Source organism: Anolis sagrei, chromosome 1 (genome assembly GCF_037176765.1).
Source record: "Anolis sagrei isolate rAnoSag1 chromosome 1, rAnoSag1.mat, whole genome shotgun sequence".
Lineage (NCBI taxonomy): Eukaryota > Metazoa > Chordata > Lepidosauria > Squamata > Dactyloidae > Anolis > Anolis sagrei.
Window position 1 is genome coordinate 4,286,306 of NC_090021.1, and position 16,915 is coordinate 4,303,220.

The 16,915-nt window shown below is 43.3% G+C and overlaps 2 protein-coding genes across 2 annotated transcripts; one reads left to right on the forward strand and one right to left on the reverse strand.

The window, feature by feature from the left end:
* Positions 1–341: 341 nt before the first annotated feature.
* LOC137094762 (uncharacterized) lies at positions 342–11,189 on the reverse strand. The gene is made up of 3 exons (XM_067463199.1): positions 9,631–11,189; positions 7,011–9,459; positions 342–382 (listed from the first exon to the last, which is right to left on the reverse strand). Exons 1-3 carry the CDS (start codon positions 10,819–10,821, stop codon positions 342–344), a joined length of 3,681 nt encoding a protein of 1,226 aa, XP_067319300.1. The 5' UTR covers positions 10,822–11,189.
* Positions 362–16,526, forward strand: LOC137097758 (zinc finger protein 420-like). Its single transcript, XM_067472721.1, has 2 exons — positions 362–433; positions 14,050–16,526. The coding sequence occupies exon 2, from the start codon at positions 14,233–14,235 to the stop codon at positions 15,541–15,543; it is 1,311 nt and encodes a 436-aa protein (XP_067328822.1). The 5' UTR covers positions 362–433; positions 14,050–14,232; the 3' UTR covers positions 15,544–16,526.
* The last annotated feature ends 389 nt before the right edge of the window (positions 16,527–16,915 follow it).

Genomic DNA, 16,915 nt, shown 5'->3' on the forward strand with positions numbered 1-16,915 from the left:
GGAAGGAAGGAAGGAAGGAGAGGAGGAAGGAAGGAGAGGAGGAAGGAAGGAGAGAAGGAAGGAAGGAGAGGAGGATGGAAGGAGAGGAGGATGGAAGGAAGGAGAGAAGGAAGGAAGGAGAGGAGGAAGGAAGGAAGGAGAGAAGGAAGGAAGGAGAGAAGGGAGGAAGGAAGGAGAGGAGGAAGGAAGGAAGGAAGCAAGCAAGGGAGGAAGGAAGCAAGGAAGGATAGAAGCCCCGAGGGGGAGAGAGGGAGAGGGACCCAGAGGCCACCCAGTCGGGAAGGCCCCTCCCCTTTTGCAAGCCCTGTGGCCACGCCCCCTGACGTCATAGAGACGCGTCGTCACCCAGGCCCCGCCCCCTTCTCCTTCTCCGCCGCCATTTCTGCGAGGAAGACAACAAGGAAGGAAGGAGAAGAAGGAGGAGGAGGAGGAGGTGAGCGGATTGGGCCCAGTCTCTCCCTCTCTTCCTTTCCCTCCTTCTCTGTTTTCCATCCGGGACTCCTTTCAGGAGGGAGGAGAGAGGGAGGCCTTCCTTCCTTCCTTTCCCGACTCATCCGCGGCCTCCTCTTTCCTGAGGGATTCCTTCCTTCCTTCCTCCCTGGAGGATAGGCCCAGGCCCTTCTGGAGTGAGTCTCCTCCTGGCAGAGCCTGCCTTCCGCTTCCCCTTCAGCTTAGGGATTTCCAACTCTGCCTCTTGTGTTTTGACCTCTCTTCTGTGTCTATTTCAATCTGTATTTCGTAGAAACACGTTCCAATGTGCGCCTTTCATAGACATACCTTTTAGTATTTGTATCTTATGGGGTTTCTATATTGTTTACAATGTGCTTGAGTTCTGCTCTAACCCGCCTTGAGGCACAAGGGGAGGCGGGTTAGAAGAAACACCAATATTATGATTGTCTTCTCGAAGTCTCCCATGGCCGGAATCACTGCGTTGCTGAGAGTTTTTCAAGCTGTGTGGCGAACATGTTCCCGCAGCACTCTCTCCTGACGTTTTGCCTGCTGCATCCTCAGAGGTTCAGTTGGTGGTCAAGCGAGTGGGGTGTGCACAATATCTATGGGATGTCCAGGGTCATAGAATCAAAGAGTTGGAAGAGACCTCATGGACCCTCCAGTCCAACCCCATTCTGCCAAGAAGCAGGAATATTGCATTCAAAGCACCCCTGACAGATGGCCATCCAGCCTCATAGAATCATAGAATCCAAGAGTTGGAAGAGATCTCATGGGCCATCCAGTCCAACCCCATTCTGCCAAGAAGCAGGAAAATTGCATTCAAAGCACCCCTGACAGATGGCTATCCAGCCTCATAGAATCATAGAATCAAAGAGTTGGAAGAGACCTCATGGGCCATCCAGTCCAACCCCATTCTGCCAAGAAGCAGGAAAATTGCATTCAAAGCATCCCAGACAGATGGCCATCCAGCCTCATAGAATCAAAGAGTTGGAAGAGACCTCATGGGCCATCCAGTCCAACTCCATTCTGCCAAGAAGCAGGAAAATTGCATTCAAAGCACCCCTGACAGATGGCCATCCAGCCTCATAGAATCAAAGAGTTGGAAGAGACCTCCTGGGCCATCATCCAGTCCAACCCCATTCTGCCAAGAAGCAGGAATATTGCATTCAAAGCACCCCTGACACATGGCCATCCAGCCTCTGATTAAAATCTTCCAAAGAAGGAGCCTCCACCACACTCCCCGGAAAGAGTTCCACTGCTGAACGGCTCTCACAACATGCCCAGCTCCTTAAGCCGCTCCTCATAGGGCTTGTTCTCCAGACCCTTGATCATTTAATATTTGGGCATATGGAATATTTGTGCCAAGTTTGGTCCAGATCCATCATTGTTTGAGTCCACAGTGCTCTCTGCATGTAGGTGAACTACAACTCCCAAACTCAAGGTCAATGTCCATCAAACCCTTCTAGTGTCGTTTATGGGGGTCCTATGTGCCACGTCTGGTTCAATTCTATCGTTGGTGGACTTTAGAATGCTCTTTGATTTTAGGTGAACTATAAATCCCATCATCTACAGCTCCCAAATGACGAAATCAATTTTTATGAGTGATGGTCACTCCTTGGGTTAATAGGTGTCTTGTGGTCGAATTTTGTGTCAATTCGTCTAGTGGTTTTTGAGTTATGTTAATCCCACAAACGAACATTACATTTTTATTTATATAGATACTAGCTGTGCCTTGCCACGCGTTGCTGTGGCGTGTAGTAAGAATTTTCGAAGTAGAGGTAGATATCTGGACTATTATGAAAGAGAGGTACCTACCTATGCTTGTTGTTCATTCGTTCAGGTGTTGGAGGAAAGTTCTGAGAGTGCCTTGGACTGCGAGAAGATCCAACCACTCCATCCTCCAGGAACCTATGCCTTCCCCCCTTTTTCTTCCCCTTCCCCTTTCTCTCCTTTCTTCCTTCTCTGCCTCTTTCTTTCATTCCTTCTTTCGCTCTGGTGACATCCTTCCTTCTCTCTTTCCTTCCTTCCTTCCCCCTTTCTCTACTTCTCACTTTGTCTCCTTTCTTCCCTCCCTGTGTCCTTCCTTCTTTCACTTTTTATTTCCTTCTCTCCTTCCTTCTTTACCTCTTTCCTGCATTTCCCTCCATTTTTCTTTCCTTTCTACTTTCTCTCCTTCCTTCCTTCCCTCCCTCTTTCCTTCGCTCCTTCCTTCCTGTCTGTTCTCCCCCAATACCATGGTAGAGTCCCTTCTAACTCTATTCTATGAGTCTATTTAATATAATAATATATAGTGGTATATATAACAACATATATATATATATATATATGTGTGTGTGTGTGTGTGTGTGTGTGTGTATGTATATGTATGTATATGTATATGTATATTATAGTATATATGTATTATATAGCAATATAAAATAGTATAATATTTATATATATATATATCACCAACCAGGGATCCAACATCCATCCGTGTGTGTGTGTGTGTGTCTACACTGCCATATAATCCAGTCTTAAGTATATAATCTGGATTTTACATGGCAGTGTGGAAGGGGTGGCTTTGGGTGCATCTACACTGTAGATTTAATAAAGGAGGATGAAGCTGGTGAGGGTAGGAGAAAAAGGAAGGAAAGAAAGGGAGGAAGCAAAGTGAGGGAAGGAAAGAAAGGGAGGGAGGAGGGAGGGAGAAAAGGAAAGGAAGGAGGGAAAGAATTAAAGGAAGGAGAAGGAAGGGAAGTAGAGAGAGGGAGGGAGGGAGGGGGTTGGACCGGATGACCTTTAGGGCTCCCTTCCAACTGGTTGGCCATTTGTTGTGAGGGCTTTGATGGTGTCTTCCTTTACTGTCAAATGAGGTTGGGCTGGATGGTCTTTGGGGCTCCTTTCCAAGCAGTGTCAATTTCGTGTGTCCCTATGACCCCCATCATGGCACCTTCCTCCTTCCCTTGTGATGTGGGGGTGTGTGTGTGTGGGAGGTTGTTGTCTTCTTCCTTTTTTGAATTTAAAGGTGTTTTGTGGGGGTTTGTTTCAGCGATGGTCACTCCTTGAATTGTGAGGAGTTTTGTTGGCAAATTTGGGGTCATTTGGCCCCGTAGTTTTTTTGTTTTTAAGGTACTCATTATGCACGGAGGATTTTTATATAGAGAGATGATTATGAGCACAGTGCAGGAGGCAAGATGGAACTGCCTTCATTGCCCCTCTTTTCACTCTGATCTCTGAAAATCGTGGATTTTTGGAAGAAACTGGAAGCTCGCTTTGGCTTACTTGACATGAGGTCTGAAGAAATAAAAGACAAGAGGAATTAATTGAGCTAGAAATATAAAGGGTTAAATAAAATGTGAAGTGATGGAAGTCAATGTAGTGCAGTGGTTCTCCGCCTTCCTAATGCCGCGGCCCCTTAATACAGCCCCCCATGTTGTGGTGACCCCCAACCATAATATTGTTTTCATTGCTCCTTCATAACAGTCATTTTACTACTGTTATACATCATAATGTAAATATCTGATATGCAGGAGGCATTTTCATTCACTGGACCAAACTGGGCACAAATACCCAATACACCCAAATGTGAATGCTAGTGGGGTTGGGCGAGGATTGATTTTGTAATTTGGGAGTTGTAGTTGCTAGGATTTATAGTTCACTTATAATCAAAGAGCATTCCGAACTCCACCAGCGATGGATTTGAACCAAACTTGGCTCCCATGACCAATGGAAAACATTGGAAGGGTTTGGTGGGCATTGACCTTGAATCATAGAATCATAAAATCATAGAATCAAAGAGTTGGAAGAGACCTCATGGGCCATCCAGTCCAACCCCCTGCCAAGAAGCAGGAATATTGCAGTTTGGGAGTTGTAGTTCACCCATATCCAGAGAGCACTGTGGACTCATGCAATGGTGGATCTGGACCAAACTTGGCATGAATACTCAATATGCCCAAATGTGAACACTGGTGGAGTCCGGGGAAAATAGATCTTGACATTTGGGAGTTGTAGTTGCTGGGATTTATAGTTCATTACAATCAAAGAACATTCTGAACTCCACCAACAATAGAATTGGCTCAAACTTCCCACATGGAATCCCCATGACCATCGGAAAATACTGTGTTTTCTTATGATCTTTGGCGACCCCTCTGACATCCCCTCGCGACCCCCTCAGGGGTCCCGACCCCCAGGTTGAGAAACACTGATGTAGTGGGTAGGTTGTGGGGTTGCTGTACTGTGGGTGGTGGGTTGTCTTTGTATGTGCATATATCAGTAAATAATTTACATTGTCTGATAAAATCTTTAAAAATATCTAAATGCCTCCCTCTTTCCTCCTTTTAAAGGCTTTTAAAAACCTATCTATGCAATCTAGCTTATGGAGAGGCGGTGTAGCAGCAGGTTTGTTACCCAGGATCAGATGAATGCAATCAGGAAGGAAGAGAAGGGAGACAGCAACAGATTCCAGGCTTTTTATTCAATCAGGCCTGATCGGGTGTTCAGAATACAATATCTGACACACACTGGAAGTCAGATTTGCTCCAGCATTTATAGCATAATTCTCAGGGTTATACATGCGCAGAAAAGTCCTGACATTTACACAATCTAATCAACATCCGTTTGTCCTCGAGGAATCGCAGCCAAGAACATTTGTTGGCAAGATCCACTATTTTCCCTTCCATCAGCTGACTACATTCCCAGAGGACTTACATAATCTTTAGAATGAATCATCATTTCATATATTTCTCTTCATACATATGTCTTCATATATATCTCTTCAATTTATTCAAAACAAGCATTTTCCTTATTAATTCTCCTTAATTTCCCCCACAATACATTCACAATATATTCATAATATATTAGTTCTTTCAATTGCTCCATTTAAAAGGTGTATTTAATTGCCTGCTATTTACATCAACCAGACAGGAGGTGGCGCTGTTATACCATATCTTCAGATGTTCGCTTCTTCCCTGGATTAATAATTATTAACTTTGTACTTGGCACTAACCCTAGTAACACATTTAGCTCCGCTCTGACCTCGGCTTATCCAAATATTGACATATGATAGAACAAGCCTGCAAGGTTTCTGAGTCACCTGTAAAATTCCCCTTCTACCAAAGATTCTGCTTTCCTTCTCAGAAACAAACAGGTAACCCCTCACTTCTCATTATTTTCATTTCAAATTATAATTATTATTTTTCTTCATACAGCCACCACATTCCCCCCTTTTTGCGAGCGAATGTTCCACAGTAGCATCGCAAACTCAGGATGTCAGATCCTTATTTTAAAGCAAGAAAAGAATAACAATAATTTTAACACAATCAAACAGAATCATTTATCACAATTATTGAAGAATGTCCCATACACGTCGGCACTTCCACAGTGCTCCTCAATCTTCTGTCTGATTTATTTGACCAGCTTCCAGGTATGTGGTCAAAACCAGAGCCGTAGTCCTCTTTCTGGGTCTCATGGCGCTGTTGGTTTGACGGTATGAAGTCTCAGGAGATCTTTCTGTTCAGGAGTCGCAGTCCACTCAGATGGTGCCTTTTTTATTCTGGTGTAATGGATCCAGGCTTTGATTCCTTCCACTTTGACAGCTGTGGGAGTTGAAAGCAAGACAGTAAAAGGCCCTTTCCATTTTGGTCTTAACGGTTCTAGTCTCCAATCCTTAATCAGCACTGAGTCCCCCGGGCGGAAGGAGTGTAAAGGAGTAGCTGGCCAAGGTGGTCTTAGTTCTTCAGTGTATTGTTGAAGTTGGGCTATGGCCAGCCCTAATGTTTGAACATCTCTTTTTAATGCTTGCTGTCCCAATTGATTAATATCTCCTTGAAGATGCCTCAATCCAAGGGGAGGTCTTCCATACATAAGTTCAAACGGGGACAGGCCCAAAAACTTAGTAGGAGTACATCTAATATGGAGCAAGGCTATAGGCAGTAACCTAGTCCATGGCAAGCGAGTCTCTTGACACATTTTTGATAATTTTCCTTTTAGAGTTTGATTCATCCTTTCTACTTTTCCTGAGCTCTGAGGTCGATATGCACAATGCAACTTTCATTTCGTCCCCAATAGTCGGACCAAGGACTGTAAGACTTCTGATACAAAAGCTGGTCCATTATCTGAACCAATGTGCAAAGGAATCCCATATCTTGGGATGATGTCTCTAAGAAGTGCCCTTGACACTTCAGCCACCTTTTCAGTTCTAGTTGGATATGCTTCAGGCCATCCAGAATGAGTACATACAAACACAAGCAAATATTTATGAGGCCCACACTTTGGCATTTCAGTGAAGTCTACTACTAAAGATTCAAAAGGTGTATTTCCTTGATATTGAACCCCTGGAGGTGGCAGTGGTCCTGTTCTGGGGTTATTTTCAGCACAAATATGACATCTGGCTGAGGCTATTCCTGTTAGGGCAGTGAGCCCATTTATGTAAAGTTGTCGTCCCATTAGTGAGGCCAAAGCTGTTTTTCCCATATGGGTTTCCTGGTGTGCCTCCTTAATCATTTTCCAAGCTATCTGTCTGGGTACAAACAGCCTCTGGTCAGGCAACACCAACCATTCATTTTTCCTTACAGCTTTCTCACGCTGGGCCCATTGTTCTTCCTCTGGAGTATATAACAAGTCATCTTTCCTTAACCAGTCTCTTATCTGCAAAGGGGCCATGACCGGCTCTTGTCCTCGTCCCTTCCGGGCCGCGGCCTTTGCGGTAGTGTCAGCATATCGGTTTCCAAAGGTCACAGGATCCTCGCCATATTGATGTCCTTTACAATGCATCACTGCTACTTTAGCAGGAATCCAGACAGCATCTAACAATCTCAGGATGGTCTCACTATGTCGTATTTCTTTCCCAGCAGAATTTAATAGACCCTTTTTTTTATATAAAGCTCCATGTGCATGCAGAGTAGTAAATGCATATTTTGAATCTGTATAAATGTTGACTGTTTTTCCTTCTGACAATTCAAGAGCTCTAATTAGGGCTATCAGTTCTGCCTTTTGAGCTGAGGTGTTTAGAGGAAGTGGTTCTGCTTCCCACACAGTGGTTGCAGTTACTACAGCATATCCAGCATACCTTTGTCCATTTTCAACAAAACTGCTTCCATCTGTAAAAAGAGTAGCATCCGCCTTAGGCCAAGGTTGATCTTTTAGGTCAGGCCTACTGGAATATATCTCATCCATAGTTTCCAAACAATTATGTTGAAGTAATTCTCCTTCAATAGGCAGGAGTGAAGCAGGATTTAATGTACTGCAAACCTGTAACTTGATTCGAGGGTTCTCACATAACAAGGTCTGATATTTCAACATACGGCTATTTGTGAACCAATAATGTCCTCTATATTCCATAATAGCTGTTACTGAGTGAGGAACCATAACTACCAATTCTTGTCCCAAAGTCAACTTATCAGCTTCTTGAGTCAGCAAGGCCGTAGCAGCTACAGCACGTAGACAACATGGCCAACCCTTTGCTACCTTGTCTATTTGTTTGGACAAGTAGGCTACTGGTCTTGCCCAGGTTCCTAGTAGCTGGGTAAGCACCCCCACTGCTATTCCATCTCGTTCACCAACATAAAGGGTAAATGGCTTCTCCAAATCTGGCAGGCCCAATGCAGGTGCTTGCACCAGAGCTTGTTTTAACTGGGCAAATGCTTGGGCGCATTCGGGGGTCCAATTAAATGGTTCCTTTTCACCCCCCTTTGTAGCTTCATAAAGAGGTCTTGCCATGATAGCAAAGTTCGGTATCCAAATTCTGCAAAACCCCGCACTCCCCAAGAATTCTCGCACTTGACGCCTACTGGTGGGGGTGGGGATGGCACAAACTGCTTGTTTCCTTTCAATTTTTAATTGTCTCTTTCCTTGTGACACACGAAAACCCAAATATTTGACATCAGTTTTACACAGCTGGGCCTTCTTTTTAGAAACCTTATATCCTTTTTCATAAAGTAGATGTAATAGTTCCTTAGTCGCCCTGTAACACTCTTCTTGTGACGTGGCTGCCAAAAGAAGATCATCCACATATTGTAAAAGCACCCTATTTTTAGGGTCAGATGGGAACCCTTGTAAATCCTGAGCCAATGCAGTTCCAAATATCGTCGGGCTGTTCTTAAAACCTTGAGGCAAACGAGTCCAAGTATATTGGACTTTTGCTCCGGTTGTAGGGTTTTCCCATTGAAAAGCAAAAATGGGCTGACTATTGGTTTCAAGGCGTATACAAAAAAATGCATCTTTCAAATCCAAGACTGTAAAATGGGTAGCAGCTGCTGGTATTAAACTTAAAAGTACATATGGATTGGGCACTACAGGATGTATGGTTACTGTAACTTGATTTATAGCTCTTAAATCCTGCACCGGACGAAAGTCTTGTGTTCCTGGCTTTTGTAATGGTAAAAGAGGGGTGTTCCAAGGAGACCTACATTCTCTTAGGATCCCATATTCAAGTAACTTATTCAGATGCAAATTGATCCCTTCTACAGCTTTTCGAGGTATGGGATATTGTCGAATAGCCACAGGTCCCATCCCTGGTTTTACTTCTATCTGTACAGGTGGAACACACCGGGCCAAGCCAGGTGGATTGTCTTCTGCCCATACACCTGGAACTCCATATTTCTTCCATTCTTCAGTGCTTTCCTCACAAACAGTAAATATCCTCCATTCCTCTGACATAGGACAAATCAAAGTATAAAGTCTCTTTCTAACAGTCATTTCCATTGTCCCATTGTCTTCAAATGCTAATATTGCTCTCATTTTGCAAAGCAAGTCTCTTCCTAATAAAGAGATTGGGCATTCAGGTATATATAAGAATTCATGCATCACTTGTTGGTTTGCTAAATCACATTTTCTGCTTTGTAACATAGGATAACTTTGTCTTTGACCGGTGGCTCCAACCACATTAAGTTCTAGTCCATTTTCAGGGGCCACTGGCTTTGTTACCACAGAGTGGTCAGCTCCCGTATCTACTAGAAAAGTCATTTCCTGGCCCTCAACATTCATTTTGACCAATGGCTCCCCCGGGCCTAGGCATAAGGGGGCCGGTCTGTCCTATTCCGTCCAGTCTTCTCCTAATCCAACCATCTCAACAAATTCTTCTTCTCTTTTTTCTCCATATCTAGCCCCAGGAACCAGGTTAGCATATCCCCCTTGGTGGCCTCCTCCCCGGCCTCTTCCTCTCCAATGTCCTCTCTGGGATGGCATTCCCCTTTGTATTCCTACCATTCCTTGAGCAGATGGGCACTCATTCTTCCAATGACCTTCTTGACGACAAATGGCACACTGGTGTCTTCCCAGGGGCATCCCTCGTCCTCCTCTTCTTTCCTTCTGCCACATTCCTCTTTTCCTTCTGTTTCCACTTTCAGATTTTTTCAATTTATCTCTTTTATCTAGAAGGTTCAAAAAAATCTTATGATCCTCCTCTCTTATTTTCTTTCTTTCTCTTTTTTCTGCTTCGTCCCTATGGATGAATACTTTGGTAGCTATTTCAATTAACTGGGACAGATTCATCCCTGCAAACCCATCTTGCTTCTGCAACTTTCTACGAATGTCTGGGGCTGATTGAGTAACAAATGAAGTATTTAATAATGCAGATCCATCTTTTGATTCAGGATCATAGGGACTATACTTTCGGTAAGCTTCCAATAATCTCTCTAAATAAGCACCTGGACTTTTATCTTTTCCTTGCATTACTTCCTGTATCTTCTTGAGGTTGATCACCTTTTGGGGTCCCTTCTTCAAAGCTTCCATTAAAAATTCCCTGTATCTGACTATATATTCCATCTCTCGGCTTATATTAGGATCCCAGTTTGGATTTGTCAAAGGAAATGCCCCTGCAGCCCATTCAATGGGATTATAACTTGTCTTTTCAGCAGCATATATCTGTGCTAGTTGGGTTCCTTGATTAAGGATTCTTCTTCGCTCTTCAGATGTGAAGAGAGCCTGCAATAGCTGTTGGCAATCTGACCAATCTGGCTGGTGGCTAGCCATTATTGTTTCACACAAATTTATAAGTGGCTGAGGGTTTTCAGTATAAGGAGGATTATTAGACTTCCAATTTAACAAATCTGAAGTGGTAAAAGGCACATGCTGGTAAGTGGTTTTTGGAGTTAGGGTTAATTCTCCTTTGTTATCTATCTCTTGTACATATTGGACCATTGATCTTAAAGGCAATTGAAAAGCAATCTTTGGGTTTGGATTACTATGGCTTCTAGTTCTTCCAGCTATGGGACTATCTCGCAAAAATTCTTCTGTTATATTCTGAAGCCATCTGCTTGCAGATGCTAGATCTATTAAAGGTGACTTTTTAGATTCCCCAGGAGAGGTATCAGAAGCTGTTGGTGTGGTTAAAGAAGTTGCCTGAGGAACCAAAGTTGACCTTTCATTGTCAATGGCTTTTAACTGTGGGTACATAGGAACATAAGGAGGAGGGTTACTCACTTCTTCCTCAGGACAAGGAAAAATTCCAAATCTTCTTTTCTTCTTATCTGCCTGAGGCTTTTTCAAATTAGTTAAAGCTACAAAAACAGCACATTCTTTGTTTTGACATTTCTTTAACCATGCGGGCTGTGTAATGATAGCATTTTCCCATGCCTCTGCATATGGAAATTGATCCGGATGAACCTCTGCTGTTATTCTCACAACTGTTCTGATATCTTTTAAATCATAACTTCCTTCACCTGGCCACCCGGTATTAAATTGCACCCAGTCTAGTTCACAAAGAGATCTCAATTTCTGGGGGCTATTACATCCTGGTGTTTGAGTTAATTCTCTAAATTTTGAGAAATTCTCCACCATGCATTCAAGAGCAGTTAAAGACTTTTTACTTGGTATACCACCCATTTTCTATATTTTTTTCTTCTTTTTTTTTCTTTTTAAAACAAAGTATTAAGCACAGAAAGCATAAAGAATGGAAAATACAGAAGCAAAGAAGCAACAACACAATATTTCATAAACCAAAATACACACACAAAACAACCTTATCACTTTCCCCTGAAAGTGTGTTCCTTTAACCTGTGAGTGCGATTTCTGTGCGAAAACGTCACTCGAGGGGTTTTCACTTGATTTCTGCAGTAATCACACAGTGAAATATTCCCCAGGTACTTCCCATGTACCTCCTTTTCCTGTTCCTTTAAGGCTAGCCTTTTTCCTTTACCTGTGCCGTGGAATCAATATACCCCAGTCTCAATATACCCCAGTCTAAAGGGCAGGGAAGGCGAGGATCAGCCGGGTCGTTTCTTTCAATGGGTACCCGTTTCGCCCCTTCTGATCGTCGTCTTACCTGGCCCGCTGAGTGGTGGGACTTCGTTTCTGTTCCTTCACTGTTGATTCAGATCCCGGACGAGCCCCCATTTGTAGCAGCAGGTTTGTTACCCAGGATCAGATGAATGCAATCAGGAAGGAAGAGAAGGGAGACAGCAACAGATTCCAGGCTTTTTATTCAATCAGGCCTGATCGGGTGTTCAGAATACAATATCTGACACACACTGGAAGTCAGATTTGCTCCAGCATTTATAGCATAATTCTCAGGGTTATACATGCGCAGAAAAGTCCTGACATTTACACAATCTAATCAACATCCGTTTGTCCTCGAGGAATCGCAGCCAAGAACATTTGTTGGCAAGATCCACTATTTTCCCTTCCATCAGCTGACTACATTCCCAGAGGACTTACATAATCTTTAGAATGAATCATCATTTCATATATTTCTCTTCATACATATGTCTTCATATATATCTCTTCAATTTATTCAAAACAAGCATTTTCCTTATTAATTCTCCTTAATTTCCCCCACAATACATTCACAATATATTCATAATATATTAGTTCTTTCAATTGCTCCATTTAAAAGGTGTATTTAATTGCCTGCTATTTACATCAACCAGACAGGAGGTGGCGCTGTTATACCATATCTTCAGATGTTCGCTTCTTCCCTGGATTAATAATTATTAACTTTGTACTTGGCACTAACCCTAGTAACACATTTAGCTCCGCTCTGACCTCGGCTTATCCAAATATTGACATATGATAGAACAAGCCTGCAAGGTTTCTGAGTCACCTGTAAAATTCCCCTTCTACCAAAGATTCTGCTTTCCTTCTCAGAAACAAACAGGTAACCCCTCACTTCTCATTATTTTCATTTCAAATTATAATTATTATTTTTCTTCATACAGCCACCACAGCGGAGGATGAATATCCTTTTGCATATATCCTCACGTTGGTCTACCTCAGCCTGCTGGACATGGCATAGTATTTTATTTTAATGTATTGTGTTTAATTTGTATGACTCCTTGTGTTACATTATGTTTACTTAATTTAATTCTCAGCTAATTTTTGGTTGGTTTTATAAGTTATATTGAGATCATTTATTCCTTGTTTACGTCTTTATTGCTACGCAGCTGTTCTTGGCATTGAATGTTTGCCATTTTTGTTATTTCCTGGAAACCACCCAGAGTCCCCTCGGGGGGAGAGGGCAGGTTATAAATAAAATTATTATTAGTAGTACTTACTTACTTAGGCGATCCCTCGTTGGACGAGTAAGATGGTCTTCCATTATGGATTTCCTTGTGGGTCCGTATGTGGCTGTGGAACCCTATTCTTGCTCTGCATCTTCTTCCGCAGTGAGGGCATTGGTTTCCAGGTGGAAGGCGGTCCCGGTCGGGGTTGGCTTGACGCGCCTTCCTCCTGGCACGTTTCACTCTTTCACCCTCCATTCGTGCCTCCTCAAATTCTGCAGCACTGCTGGTCACAGCTGTTCTCCAGCTGGAGCGCTCAAGGGCCAGGGCTTCCCAGTTCTCAGTGTCTATGCCAGAGTTTTTAAGGTTGGCTTTAAGCCCATCTTTAAATCTCTTTTCCTGTCCACCAACGTTCCGTTTTCCGTTCTTGAGTTCGGAGTAGAGCAACTGCTTTGGGAGACGGTGGTCAGGCATCCGGACAACGTGGCCGGCCCAGTGGAGTTGATGTTGGAGGACCATCGCTTCAATGCTGGTGGTCTTTGCTTGCTTCTTCCAGCACACTGATGTTTGTCCGCTTGTCTTCCCAGGAGATTTGCAGGATTTTCCGGAGGCAGCGCTGATGGGAACGTTCCAGGAGCTGCATGTGACGTCTGTAGACAGTCCACGTCTCACAGGCATAGAGCAGGGTTGGGAGGGGAATAGCTTTATAGACAAGCACCTTGGTCTCCCTACGGATGTCCCGGTCCTCAAACACTCTCTGCTTCATTCTGGAAAATGCTGCACTTGCAGAGCTCAGGTGGTGTTGTATTTTGGCGTCGATGTTGACTTTGGTGGTATTATTATTATTAGTAGTATTAGTATTATTAGAATTAGTATTATATGTATACCCTGCTTTATCTTGCCAAAGGGAGATAAATATTAGGAATCACCCTTTCTTCCTTCTATCATTCATTCTTTTCATTCTCCATCCTTTCTTTTCATTTTTTCTTTCAGGATTCATTCGCTTCTTGTTTACGAAACAGTGATTGCCTTTGTTGGTATCTGTGTATTTGCTTGAGACCCGGATGTCTGCATTTCTTGGTATTCCCATTTTCAACATGACCCATGAAGGGAAAGGGGGAAAAGGCTTGCAGGTAAAGAAGGTTTCTGGCTTTCATCCCTGATCTTTTGCTTCTTTCTTCACCAGGGAAATGAGGATTCTATGGAGCCAACTCTTGGGTGCAATAAGGTAACCATTAATATAGGAAGAAGGAAGAAAGAATCTCAGGGTGATGATCTTGCCGATTCCTGACTTCATTTACAGATAAGAAAGAGAAAAAAGTAGCGCCAACTATCTGCATTGCAATTCAACATCCATATCACTATTGACATGGAGGAGAAAGCATTTAAATGCCTGGAGTGTGGAAAGAGTTTTACTCGGAGGGATCATCTGCAGAAACATGAAAGAACCCACACTGGGAAGAAGCCCTATAAGTGTCTGGAGTGTGGACAGAGCTTCGGTCATCGTTCATATCTACATAGACATCAAACAACTCATACTGGGGAGAAAGCCTATAAATGCTTGGAGTGTGGAAAGATCTTCACTGAGAATGGAAGTCTACGACTGCATGAAAGGACTCATACTGGGGAGAAACCCTATGCATGCCTGGAGTGTGGAAAAAGCTTCACTCGTAATTCAGGTCTACATGTGCATCAAAGAATTCACACTGGGGAGAAACCCTATGCATGCCTGGAGTGTGGAAAAAGCTTCATTCGTAATTCAGGTCTATATGTGCATCAAAAAACTCACACCGGGGTGAAACCATTTAAGTGTTTGGAGTGTGGACTTAGCTTCTCTGAGAATAGAAGTCTACGACAGCATGAAAGAACTCATACTGGGGAGAAACCCTATAAATGCCTGGCGTGTGGACAGAGGTTCTCTCAGAATTCAGGTCTACGACAGCATCAAAGGATACATACTGGGGAGAAACCCTATAAATGCCTGGAGTGTGAAAAGAGCTTCACTAACAGTGGAAGTCTACGTAGACATCAAAGGACTCACACTGGGGAGAAACCCTATAAATGCCTGGAGTGTGGACAGAGTTTCAATATCAATGGAAATCTTCGTAGACAGTGTGGACAGAGCTTCATTGATAATTCAAGTCTACATAGACATCAAAGAACTCATACTGGGGAGAAACCTTATACATGCCTGGACTGTGGACAGAGCTTCACTCAAGGTTCAAGTCTTCGTTTACATCAAAGGACTCACACTGGGGAGAAACCCTATAAATGCCTGGAGTGTAGTCAGAGCTTCACTAACAGTGGAAGTCTTCGTTTACATCAAAGGACTCACACTGGGGAGAAACCCTATAAATGCCTGGAGTGTGGAAACAGTTTCACTAACAATGGAAATCTACGTGTCCATCAAAGGACTCACACTGGGGAGAAACCCTATAAATGCCTGGAGTGTGGACAGAGCTTCAGTAGCAATGGAAATCTATGTAGACATCAAAAGACTCACACTGGGGAAAAACCCTATACATGCCTGGAGTGTGGACAGAGCTTCACTCATAATTCAGTTCTACGTTTGCATGAAAGGACTCATACTGGGGAGAAGCCCTATAAATGCCTGGAGTGTGGAAAGAGCTTCACTGACAGTGGACATCTACGTAGACATCAAAGGACTCACACTGGGTAGAAACCCTATACATGCCTGGAATGTGGACAGAGCTTCACTTGGGGTTCAAATCTGCATTCACATTAAAGGATTCACACTGGGGAGAAAGCTGATACCTGCCTGGAGTGAGGAAAGAGTTTTACTGAGAGTGAACTTCTACATTCACATCAAATTACTCACACTGGGGAGAAATGCCTGGAGTGTGGACAGAGCTTCAGTAACAATGGAAATCTACGTAGACATCAAAGAACTCACACTGGGGAAAAGCCCTATACATGCCGGGAGTGTGGACAGAGCTTCACTCATAATTCAGGCCTACGTTTGCATGAAAGGACTCATACTGGGGAGAAGCCCTATAAATGCCTGGAGTGTGGAAAGAGCTTCGCTCACAGTGGACATCTACGTAGACATCAAAGGACTCACGCTGGGTAGAAACCCTATAAATGCCTGGATTGTGGACGACGCTTCCCTCGAATGTGCCTGGAATGTGGACAGAGCTTCACTTGGGGTTCAAATCTGCATTCACATTAAAGGATTCACACTGGGGAGAAAGCTGATACCTGCGTAGAGTGAGGAAAGAGTTTCACTGAGAGTGAACTTCTACATTCACATCAAATTACTCACACTGGGGAGAAACCCTATAAATGCCTGGATTGTGGACGAGGCTTCACTCATAATTCAAGTCTATGTTCGCATCAAAGGACCCACACTAGGGAGAAGCAGTGAATGGAGTGTGGAAAGAGCTTCTCTGAGAGTTCAAAGCTACATAGACATAGAATTCAAATTGGAAAGAGCAGTAGTATTTGACCCCAGAGAGACTCCCTAAAACAGAACTTTGCCAACTTTTCATGTTGGTGACACTCTTTTTAGACATGCATCCTTTCGCAATGGATGTATGATTAATGATTTTCGGAACGGTCCCAGATTACAAGTATGGATGACATGATTTTAATAGTGATTATAATGTTTATACGTTTTAATATGCATTTTTCTTCAAATTTTTAATTTCTTAAATTGTAACTTAAATGTATTTGTTATAATCCCTCCAGATTGAATAAAGCTCAATTTTCTAATCTTACCCATTTCCTTAGCCAGCTGAAGCCTAGCGCTTTCTAATAATACCTAACTCATTTTGAAAGCGTTGTGCTTCCAGACTCTAACTGAAGTGGAGAAAGCGAGCCTTGGATTGCGGCTCTGGAGACCAGGGGCTGAATCTCCGCTTGGCCACTGGGTGACCTTGGCTGTGTCACGCTCTCTCAGCCTCAGAACAAAGCAAGGGCCAGCAGATTTTGAACAATGTATTGTCGAAGGCTTTCAAGGCCGGAATCACTGTGTTGTTGTGGGTTTCCTAATCTTGCCCCTTCCTTTAGCCAGCGGAAGCCTCCCACTTCGT